Consider the following 11,723-nt stretch of genomic DNA (forward strand, 5'->3'; position numbering starts at 1 on the left):
AAATACCTGTTCCTGCATTTGTATCGTGCTGTCTTTTGACCTGTCTTGCTATGAGATGCAGAGCACAGGGTGGAGGGAAAAGGAACTTAAGACTTCCGAACTTTATGTCCTGGAGCCAATCCAACAAATTATGAAAATTCATTCCATTAGCTTTAATGTTAGAATATACAAATGCTAATGCATTATAGTAATGATATACAGATGCTGTAACATCTGTAATGTTACAGTCCCCCAACAGTTTTGTGTCTGACTTTTAGAACAGGCAACTTGTAGGACAGATTAACTGAGATATTTTTGATCTTGGGTTTTTGATTTTGCTTTCTGATGGTGGCTAATGCACAGAGCTCTTTCCTATTGAGGCTTGTGTGGAAGACCAACACATGCCTGGCTCCCAGAAATGTGATTTAAGAGTGATTTTTAATTGAATTTGGGAGTGCTTTCTGATTTTTGAAAGGTCTTGCTATTGTTAAGAATAATTTCTTATCATTAAATTCCTTCTGTAGACAAACTCAGCCAGTTACAGTGAATCCTGTTAGAAGGCGATCTTCATCCAGGATGTCCATGGTGAGGAAAGCAAATAGATTTATGTTTGCATTTTTATGGAATTCAGTTGACTTTGTATCAAATATTACTTCCCTTCAGTGAAATGAAATGAGCAGTGAAAAAGATGAGTCTAGTATGTGAGGAACTGTTTCTGACTTGTAGGAAGAGCTGCAATGTAATATCTAAATAGTGAAATTAAAACAATTGCAATGAAAAATATTTTAAACACTTCTGGTGTCAACTTGAACACTGTCTCTAGAAGACTCTCCTAGATGTCAGATGGCAAGATACAGTCTTGGGTTGGTGGAGTGTAATTTCAAGGTTTTGTTCCTAGTTTTTAAATTATTTTTGTATGACCTCAAAGGAGAAACTTACATTGCAGATTTAAAGAAATAGTTTAAGACTGAGGCTTTGTATGTGTTTATTTTTAGTATATAATATAATATAATATAATATGTAAATTATTACTATGTGTATAGTATTATATATAATATTATATAAATACACAGTGGTATACATTATATATTTAAAAAAAATCAATAACTCTTTTAAAAATTAATAATCAGTTTTTAAGTAACAATAAGATATTTGCTTTCTTAGCCTAAGCCTCAGCCTTATATGATGCCTCCACCACCTCAGCTGCATTACAATGGTCATTATAGTGAACCATATGCAACTTCCCAAGGTAAGTTCATTAAATCCATGGCCATGCTACACAATTTTAGAAGGTAAAAACTTAATTTATATGTGTAGCTACTTTAGCTATAGCTGAATAAATTAATAGGTGAACATGGGGTTGGTTTGTACTAGAGCAGTCACTGAAGTGCTTGCTGCTACTCTAGACACATAGGCTAATGTGAAATACAGTCACAGAATCACAGAATTGTTTAGGCTGGAAGGGACCTGTAGGATCACCAAGTCCAGCCATCAACACAGCACTCCATCACTAAACCATGTCCCCAGGTGCCACATCTACAGGTCTGTTAAATACCTCCAGGGATGGTGACTCTACCTCTTCCCTGGACAAGCCTGTTCCAATGCTTCACCACTCTTTCCAAGAAGAAATTTCCTAATATCCAATCTAAACCTCCCCTGATGCAACTTCCCTGAGGCCATTCTTCCTGTCCTGCCGCTTGTTACCTGGGAGGACAAACACACCTCAGTGCAACCTCCTTGTAGAGAGCAGTAAGGTTCTCCCTGAGCCTCTTTTTCTCCAGGCTAAACAACCCCAGTTTCCTCCACTGTTCCTCCTCTATGTCCTCTCCCATGGGAGTAGAGCAATTCTAGTAGGATAGCATCTACAGCAGCTGTAGACTGAGGTGTCTTGTGTGAGTTTAAGCTGACCATTGCTTTTTTTGGTCCATGTATCAAACTGGTATGTTATGGCATTGTGAGATCCTTGTCAATATTGGTCTTAATACCTGCAAAGAGATTGCCCCAAGACAATTCACACAACTAAAAAAAAAAAAAAAAAAATTAAATCCAGAATGCAAGAGAGAGAGACATTTGTCTAAGTTTGCTAGATTACAAGGTGTTGAGGAATTCAAAGGCTAAAGAAGTTTGCAGGTTATGGACTTGGTATATATTTGATTGAAACAAAGAAAGAAAAAACCCCAAGCAAACCCTAACTAATATTCTCAAGCAATGTAGACTCCTTATCTTAGCACTTAGCTCTCATTATTTTGATTGTTACACATTGTGTCTTCAATTAACAAAGTTGCTGCCCTGAAGGGCTGAATCTAATCTTTTGCAAAGTCTCCTCAAGTTTGATAGGAACCTTCCAGACCTACAAATCTGCTGGATAAATAGTAATCTAAAAGGCCAGCTCACTGGGAAGGGAATAAGCACATTTTCTATCAAAACAGAGTTACACAGATCTGAATGAAATACAGGTATTCAGCTACCTTCAGAATGTAACTGAATTCTTTGCAGTTTAGTGTTGTAAGTATTGCTGGGTACTTGCTACAACAAGTGTCCAATTTTTGAACATTGTTTTCATAAAACAATTTTTGGTTTTCAGCAAATTCATTAACATAAGTGTGGCAATTATTTTGGTGAACCCAAACAGTTAAATCATGAAGGCATCTACAGCAATGACTGAATCTGGAGACTGGCAAATTGTACATCCAATGAAGTAGTAATTAAAATGACTAAATATATCTTGGATGTCTTCAAAATTTCTGGAGGAAAGTTAGTTTGGGTTTTTTTGAGGTCTTGTGCTATACCTACATACATTCTGAAGGAGTAGAAGAGAGAAGAGCAAGAGGTTTTGTCTGGTTTTGGTGGTATTTTTGTTTTAGTTTGGTTTTTTGTTGAGGTTTTTTTTTTTTCTTTCTTTCTTTGCTGTTCATTAGTGCAAATCCTAGTGTAGACATTAATTTTTCAGTGGTATGGCTTAAGATTGATAGGAACTTTGTTTATTTTGGACTAAACTTAGGAAGCTTATCCTAAAGAGAAGAAAGTAATTCATAAAGAGATGGTGTTTTCCCATAGGGATTTACATGATTGAAATAAATATAATACGTTATTCTGATGTATATGCCTTGGGTATCAACGACAACAGAAAAGCTGGGATTTAGTTTGGGTTTTTTTCCTTCTCATTTCAATACATAGCTAAAAATAACTGAGGTTTTAAAAATCTCAAACATTGCCTTTGCTACATCTTAATAGAGGATAACTTTGATGTCCTGGACATAAAGATTGTTCTTACACTTTGCTTTCAGATAACCTCTTTGTGAGCAATCAGAACGGATACTACTGTCACTCTCAGACTAGCTTGGATAGAGCCCCTCACGACTACAGTGGTCGGATCCGCAATGGGAGTGTCTATAGTGCACACAGCACAAACTCCTTGAACAATCCACAGCATTACTTGCAGCCATCCCCCATGTCCTCTAACCCAAGCATTACTGGAAGCGATGTGCTCAGAACTGACTATGTCCCATCACACAGACACAGTGCACTAATACCACCTTCTTACCGTCCCACGCCAGACTATGAGACTGTGATGAGACAGCTCAACAGGGGGATGGTGCACACAGACAGGCAGAGTCATTCAATGAGAAATCTTAACATCAGCAACACATATGCCTACAGCAGGCCTGATGCCTTAGTTTACAGTCAGCCTGAAATTCGAGAGCATGCCCACTTTGCTGCCCCACAGTCCAACCATTATCCATTTAACCTGAACTACAGCTTCCATAGCCAATCCCCCTACCCCTATCCTGCTGAAAAGCGCCCAGTTGTCGGGGCAGTCAGTGTGCCTGAGCTGACAAATGTGCAGCTCCAGTCTCAGGATTACCCAGCACCCAACATAATGAAGACTCAAGTCTATCGACCGCCTCCGCCGTACCCATACCCCAGGCCTGCAAACAGTACTCCAGACCTTTCCCGGCACATCTACATCAGCAGCAGCAACCCAGATCTCATCACCAGGCGAGTGCACCACTCTGTGCAGACGTTCCAGGAGGACAGCCTGCCCGTGGCTCATTCCCTTCAGGAGGTCAGTGAACCTCTGACATCGGCACGCCACGCTCAGCTGCAGAAAAGGAACAGTATTGAAATAGCAGGCTTGACTCCCAGCTTTGAAGGAATAAGAATTAAAGAGAGGACCATGTCAGCTTCTGCAGCAGATGTGGCTCTTCCAAGAGTTATCTCAGAAGGATCACAGCCCAACATTCTGATGGAGAGAACGAAGCAAAAAGAAGGTGAGCAAGAAGAATGCGTGAACTGTGATCACAAGAAAACCCTGTCAGATGCCACTATGCTGATTCACAGTAGCGAGGAAGAAGAAGAATTTGAAGAAGAGAATAAGGCCAGTACAAGTCTTTCTCCTCTCCCTGAAGATCAAACCCAACTTTCATCTGTTATGGGAGGTTATTCTCATGATTCAGTACTAAACTACCCTTATAGCTCTGTTGCTTCATCTGCTGGCCCTTTGCATATCCTTGAGCCTAAATTACATATCACAGAGGCAGAAAAGAGAATGAAAGATATGAGTCCTGTTCATTTACTAGTAGAAAGCCAGGTACAGAGAAGAGGGGAAGGACTGCTTACTCCGTCTATGTCAGAATCTGATCTTACAACATCAGGGAGATACAGAGTAAGGAAAGATTCAGTAAAGAAGAGACCCGTGTCCGATCTTTTGTCTGGGAAGAAGAATATTGTGGAAGGCCTTCCCCCTCTAGGTGTAAGTGGATACTATTTGTCTTGTTTTGAGTTGTCTGTAGCAGTTGATCGTTGTTTTTGTTTGAGGTTTGGGGTTCTTTTAGTCAGTCTGAGATGCTTTTAAAACATTTGAATTAAGGCTACCTTAAGCTTGACCTTTATATTTCTATGTTTCCCTGGTTAACTTTGCTTAGCTGTCTTTTATCCCCTTATCAGCCATGTCTGAGTTCTGTTTGCTTTGTCCACTCACACAAATCCAGCTGTGCAGTCTCCATCCATCTGAAAACCTAACCTGGCTAGGAACTTTAGAAGAGCTAATTTAAAATAAGTTCTAGATCCCTATTCTGCCGTACTTCTTATCTGGAGCAGAAGCAACTCTTCCTGTTCAACTTTCTTATCTTCCTCTCCCTGAAAAATGATATGTAGCTGAAAAATGTTTACTTTTAAAAAAAAATGTTTACCTGCTTCTTCTGACCTAAGAGGGAACCTGACACCTTAAGGAATAAATTCTTTCATTGCATTTTCTTCTTTACTTCATGCCTTCCTTTTTCATATCCTCTCCCTTTTGCCTTCTCTTCAACCTGTTTTTACCCCACTGAAGGTATTTCTTACTTGCCATATCTCTTTCTCCTACTCCAATCTCAGGACACTGTAAATAGTGAAAAACTGCAAGTTTCACCTTTTCCGTAATTCCCACCTCATAGAAACATCAGGGTCTGTGTGGAATGCACAATTTCACTGGCACTCCTTAGTGCCCACTTTGCTTTAAAATTTTGTTCAGTTTTATGCAGTTTGTGGAAGATTTCAGATGCTAATAGAGGAAGACCATTTTATATTATTATTTTGCCTTTTAAATTTGATTGATACCTGAGTTAGTGTCAAATAGTTTTCTACACAAACTGGACTGCAGGGGAGCTGCTATATAAATTGTACTGCTGTGGTAATAGCAGATATTGCAAAAACTAACCTGTGCAAAAGCTGTGTATTGAAATAGTTACTACTCTCACAAGTTTTTGTCTGTCAGCTAGACATGGAGCTAAACACAATGAAATGAACCTCCATCAGCTTGTATGTTTTTCTACATTTTTTTTCTCCTGTTTTTTAATGTGGCTGTAAGGAAAAAAAGGGATAGCATCGTCCTTGTGTTCACATTTAGATAGTTACTTAGTATTTGTTTTCCAAAATATACATTTTCAGACAGTAATGTGTCTACCAAAATCATACTCTGCTTTTCCTTTTGACAGTTACGTAGTTATGGCATGTTCCTGTCTACCTTTAAATTAAATTAATGTTAGAACTTTTTCATTGCAAGTGTTTGTAACATAGTTTCTGCTTCAGAAACATTTAAGTGTTGTTGCATAATACAGAACTTACCTTTCTGTATTCACAATGGAGATGAATATCCTAGTTACAAAGCTGGCCCCAACCAATGCTTGCACATTTTGCTTTTCAATGAACTTTTATTGTTGTGTTTGTGTTCACTTCACTTTTAAATGCAGTCTCATCCTGTTAGGTTTGTCTTCCTATTTCTTACCACCATTTAACTTGTGAAAACATTATCATACAAGCAGCACATGTGCTCATATTTTCTGTGTATTTTTGTAAACAATTAAACTTAGCAATGGCAGGAATGATGAAGTTTCCTCTTACCCATTTTAAAAGAATAATTTGAATTGAGTCCTTCATAGAAATCCCCCTTTGATATTTTTCACCAAATAATGAATGGTAATTCTGTAATTTAGATTCGTGGCCCAGTCCAGGACTCAAATCTGTCTGCAGTTCTATGTTCATGTTTTGTATGTCAAGTTTGTTGCAAACTTCGTAAAACATTTGACCTCTTAACATTTGTTAAGATATTTACAAATTTCTTAAAGGTATATGTTCATTGCCTGATTGTAGGGAAGAAAAGTGCCTGCAAACTGAAGAATCTAGTAAGGAATCATTGTTATGTATTTTTGGGTTTGGGAAATGTTCCCAGGTCTGTTCAAGAATGTTAAGTATCTGCAGTTGCCACCTCACACCCTCAGTGGTGAGCTTTGTAGAGAACAATATTTGTCATTCTCATGCAGTTTCATTAACCTGTCTGGAATGAAGACAGACCTGTGTTGTGTCCTTGGAGGAATGTAGTCCCACCACCCTAATCTCTCACTGCAGGGCTTATCAAAGAAAAAGGTCAGAGCTGTTCACAGAAGGGGCCAGAGAAGTAACTTTTGCTTAGCTGAACTCATCTGGTTTCTGCTTTATAACTTCATCAGATATTTAAGAATATTTACAAGTTTTAGCTTTTCTTTTACAGGGTATGAAAAAGAATAAAAATGATGCAAAAAAAATGGGGCCTCTGAAGCTAGCTGCCCTAAATGGACTGGCATTGACTAGGATGCCTCTGCCAGATGAGGGGAAGGAAGAATCAACGAGAGCAACAAATGATGAACGAGTATGTTGAAGTTTTTTAATGCTTGATTTACAATAGCAATTTTTCAAAATTACATGCTTATGAATGGTACATTTTGCTGACTGTAAAATGCTTCATATTAAGGCAACTCAAATGGTGAGAAGAGAAACAAAATAAAAAGATTCCAGGTTGACAAGTCATTGCTAAAGTATTGGGTGTAATTCAGATTTTTCTTTAAGATGACAGTGATTCAACTATAGTTTACCCTTTGAATATACAGGAAATGAATTAACTAGTACCTACTGATATATTTTTGTGCAACTCATCCTGCTTTCTCTCTTAATTTTGGGTTTTCCAGAGTGAAAAGGTGTGAAATTTAAAATTCTGAGTGTGAGATTGATTTTATTTGCAATTATTAGTACTTCATATGGTATTTAGAGTAAGTTTTGCAGTTGAGTAAGAGTTGTAGTTTTGCAGTTAAATTGCATCTCCGGAATACAACTTACGCAGATTGAATTTATCTGTTTTGTTCAGGTAGAGCCCAAAAGATAGAGATATAACTTTTTTGATGTGCTGAAATTTTAAACTCAGTAGAGAATGTCAGATCAATGAGAGGACATCAATTTCTAGAATTTGAGGATCATTCTTTGAGAAACATAAGACTCCATCAGCTTGTGTCAGGATAAAAAAATGTAAAAGTAAAAACTAGTCAAAAAATGCTCAGCTTCATGCGATTGTCAGTTTAAATATGTGAGTTTAGCCTAAAGATAATAAATGAGTTTCTGCAGTTGATGTATTGTTGTGCAAATTGCATATGAGGGAAATTTACACCTTCCTCTGTAACATTTGGCATACTTACTTGATATAAGACACTTCTATGACCTGATACCACAGAGCAGTTGCTGTAAGAATCTGGGGACATGTGACATAGATGAAATTTTCTGGCTGAAATCTTACATATTATTCCTCCTTATTGTTGGCAGAGAGATGCAGAAATTCCAGAAGTGTCTTATGATTTAGAAACAACTTGGTTTTGAAAGAATAAAGGGGAGGAGGGAGTAGTTTATTAAATATAAAAGATTGAATTATACTATTAGAAAAAAATTCTGGCTTTATACTTTAACTGCAGCAAGTTTCTAAGGCAGCTTTCCTGCCTTAGAAACTTGCTGCAGGTAAAGTGTAAATCCAGATTTTTTCCTAATAGTTTTCCTCCATCCAAAAGACTAAGTTTGTGAGGTTTTTTATTATTATTTTTGCGTTTATTATAGCATTAAAGGAGACATTTAAAATGATGTCACCTAGCTGCTATACTGAGCAGGTGGATCAAAGGTATTTGAAGCACTATGCAGTATGGTATAGCTGTCCAGTTGGCCAATTTTTTTCCCCCAGATGGGCTGTCTTTACAGAAACTATGAAGTAATTTTTCCTTTACCAGCAGTACCCAAATAAATCTTTGTGACCTAGTGAAGTATAACAGGCTGATTAGTTTTCACTTGAACAAAATTCCTGCTGGTTAGAGTTGCCTCTAATTTATTCTGGTATGCTTGTGGAAACATTAATAGTTGGAAAAGCATTGCAGAAGTATGGAGGAGAAGAAAATACGTCCATTTTACACTTCATGAGTTCTCTGTATAAACAGGCTCCCCTCAGAGAGTGACCTGGCATGGCTGTGTGTCCTGTGTTGCAGTGCAGAGCCCTGGAGCAGCGGCTGGAGCAGGGCATGGTGTTCACGGAGTACGAGCGCATCCAGAAGAAAAGGCTGCTGGATGGGGAGTGCTCCATCGCCCGGCTGCCGGAGAACGCCGAGAGGAACCGCTTCCAGGACGTCCTTCCCTATGATGATACCAGGGTGGAGCTGGTCCCAACCAAAGAGAACAACACAGGTTACATCAACGCATCCCATATCAAGGTGAGAGAAGTGCTCTCAGAGAAAAATTTCCCAGTTCATGTGCAACTGAAAATGCATTTGCCTATCAGTTTTTGGTTTGGTGAGATCAGTGACAATCCCTCCATCTCTCTCTCTTTCTTTTCTTCTCCAGGGTTTCTTTGGGGAAAGCAGGAACCTGTTTTCCTAATCACCTAGAATAATAGAGGATTAATTATTGGAGGGATCTTCTGCATTTTGATTCTGTGTTGATTTGATCTACTGTTGCTTTTCTCTCTGTTGTGTTTCCTCTCTGGGGATTGCTGCTAAAAGAAGGCATGTCCATTCTGCCCAGAGCTAAGGAGCAAATAGGTTTAAAGCAAACTGGGATCCTCTGCAATGACTGTGATATTTTTGAGCTGCATTGTTTCTTCCTTTTCTGTACTCTCAGACTATCCACTATGGGCAGTAGGCTTGCTCCTAGCTTAAGCTTTTTTGGATGGTTAGAGCCAGAGCCAGGGGGAAACTGGCTTTTTCAAAGCCTTCAGCTGACCTCTTTCCCCATCCTTAACTCTTTAGGCTCTGTTTAAAAGAATTTGAGGGGTGTTTTCAAGAACCTTGAAGGCAGTTCATTTTTCAGTATATTTATCTGCTCTAAGTGCAACTACAGTTGTTTTTTATGAAAAGAGTTGAGATTGTCAAAGCGGCACTTGTGTTGCTGTCTTTTTTTAATAAATCTGTTTGTATACTGACATGGCATCATAGTTTCTCTGCTTCATTCACAAATGTTGACCCTTCTCAAGCAAGATAATATTTTTTCAGGAAATAACAACTAGTACAGTAATAATATTTACAGCACCAGAGCAGAAAGCTTCTCTAAACCTGAATTTGCTAAAATACCTTAAATTCACAAAGGAGAAATACAATTTTGTTTTCTCAGTTTGACATGAAGCTTGTGATATAAAATACATTTATTTAGCTATGAACCTGTACAATTGTGGCTCTTCTGCATCTAATGTGACAAGATGCAGCTAAAAAATAGGGCAGATATAACTCACAATGGGCTTCTACTTCTGTGGTGTTGCAATCTTTTTTCATTTTGTGCATCTTCAAATGGCTGACGTTAGAACTGGGGAGAGGGTTTTCAATAATTACTAATCTAATGTCTTTTTTTTTACAGATCTCTGTTGGTGGCATAGAGTGGGATTACATTGCCACGCAGGGCCCTTTGCAAAACACGTGTCAGGATTTCTGGCAGATGATCTGGGAACAAGGGATTGCCATCATCGCTATGGTGACGGCAGAGGAAGTGAGTATAAATTGAGTCAGGTTTCTCCCAGAAATTCCACAATTATTTTTTTTTTTGATCTGTTAGAGGAGAGGGATGTTTTTTTCCACCAACTAGATGGATTGAAGATAAGTTTCTGTGTCCCCTTTCTGTCTTGATTCCTTTGGCAGAAAAATGAATTTGCAAACTCTTTCTGCTGGAAAGTTGGTTTTCCCAGTAAGAGGCCGTAACACGTTAGTACTGCTTAGGGGAGGAGAAATACAGTTGTTACTACAGGAACATTAGTTGTATGAATGTTCTTAGGTTTCTTGCTAAGCAAGTGTTCTGCTTTTCAGGAAAGTGGGAGAGAAAAAAGCTTCAGATACTGGCCACGTCTTGGTTCAAGACACAACACTGTGACATATGGAAGATTTAAGATTACCACGCGATTCCGCACCGACTCAGGCTGCTACGCAACGACAGGTTTGAAGATTAAACATCTTCTCACAGGACAGGAGAGAACGGTTTGGCATTTGCAGTATACTGACTGGCCAGAGCATGGCTGTCCAGAAGATTTAAAGGGATTTTTATGTAAGTTGTATTTAATGGCTTTGTTTTTGGGCGTGGTTTGTGGTGTTCTATTAATACCTTCTGAAATGGCTGCTATATATGAAGTAACTTTGGACAAGTATGCCAAGCATTCCATTGTAAAAGGCTTCTTCACACAAGCAAGAGATACTGAATTATATTTTTTTCAGGAATATACCAGTTTATTAAAGTGACTCCTTCTGTCTAAAGCAAATAATTTACCAGAAGTCCATATAGAATAAAACATAATTGCACTGCATACTACGCATTTGAGTATGTTGCAGCAGTAGTTGTCTTTAATAGGAATAGGAGAACAAGGCAAGGCAATCCTTACAAAATGATGATCCTTGTAGATCTGTATTGCTATGGTTGGGGTATGACTTCTGCATCTAATGTGACAAGAATGCAGCTAAAAAATGGGACAGATATAACTCACAATGGGCTTCTACTTCTGTGGTGTTGCAGTCTTTTTTCATTTTATGCATCTTCAAATTGCTGACGTGAGAACTGGGGGGAAGGTTTGTGATTTGTACAATGTATCCTGTTTCTGTGGCACGTCCATTGTTAAATTCTACTTTCTGGGGGTCATACAGCATAATAGCATAGCTTATGTGGCTTCATCTCCTAAATGACTGATTTGTGTTGTGTTGAACAGCGTACCTGGAGGAGATCCAGTCGGTGCGGCGCCACACCAACAGCACGGCAGAGCCCAGGAGCCCCAATCCGCCGCTGCTGGTGCACTGCAGCGCGGGCGTGGGACGCACTGGCGTGGTCATTCTGGCAGAGATCATGATCGCCTGCTTGGAACACAACGAGGTGAGCTCCTCTTCTTCCTTGTGCTTCAAATCATGTTAGGGACTGGAAGGGGCAATAACCTGCCTAGAATGTGTTATGGCTGTTCA

The 11,723-nt window shown here is 38.8% G+C and overlaps 1 protein-coding gene across 3 annotated transcripts in view; it reads left to right on the top strand.

Annotated features, from left to right (window-relative positions):
• The window catches only part of PTPN21 (protein tyrosine phosphatase non-receptor type 21), a 43,929-nt gene that overhangs the window by 24,990 nt on the left and 7,216 nt on the right, over positions 1 to 11,723 (top strand). For all 3 annotated transcript variants that reach the window (XM_071426664.1, XM_071426666.1, XM_071426665.1), the window contains 8 exons: positions 504 to 564; positions 1,144 to 1,228; positions 3,267 to 4,732; positions 7,007 to 7,144; positions 8,790 to 9,011; positions 10,147 to 10,275; positions 10,590 to 10,824; positions 11,477 to 11,637. In XM_071426664.1, coding sequence (XP_071282765.1) covers positions 504 to 564; positions 1,144 to 1,228; positions 3,267 to 4,732; positions 7,007 to 7,144; positions 8,790 to 9,011; positions 10,147 to 10,275; positions 10,590 to 10,824; positions 11,477 to 11,637 — 2,497 coding nt within the window. The remainder of the gene's footprint in view (positions 1 to 503; positions 565 to 1,143; positions 1,229 to 3,266; positions 4,733 to 7,006; positions 7,145 to 8,789; positions 9,012 to 10,146; positions 10,276 to 10,589; positions 10,825 to 11,476; positions 11,638 to 11,723) is intronic.

The sequence above is a fragment of the Agelaius tricolor genome, unplaced genomic scaffold (assembly GCF_023055355.1).
Source record: "Agelaius tricolor isolate 1412-34295 unplaced genomic scaffold, bAgeTri1.0.p SCAF_5, whole genome shotgun sequence".
Taxonomy (NCBI): Eukaryota; Metazoa; Chordata; class Aves; order Passeriformes; family Icteridae; genus Agelaius; species Agelaius tricolor.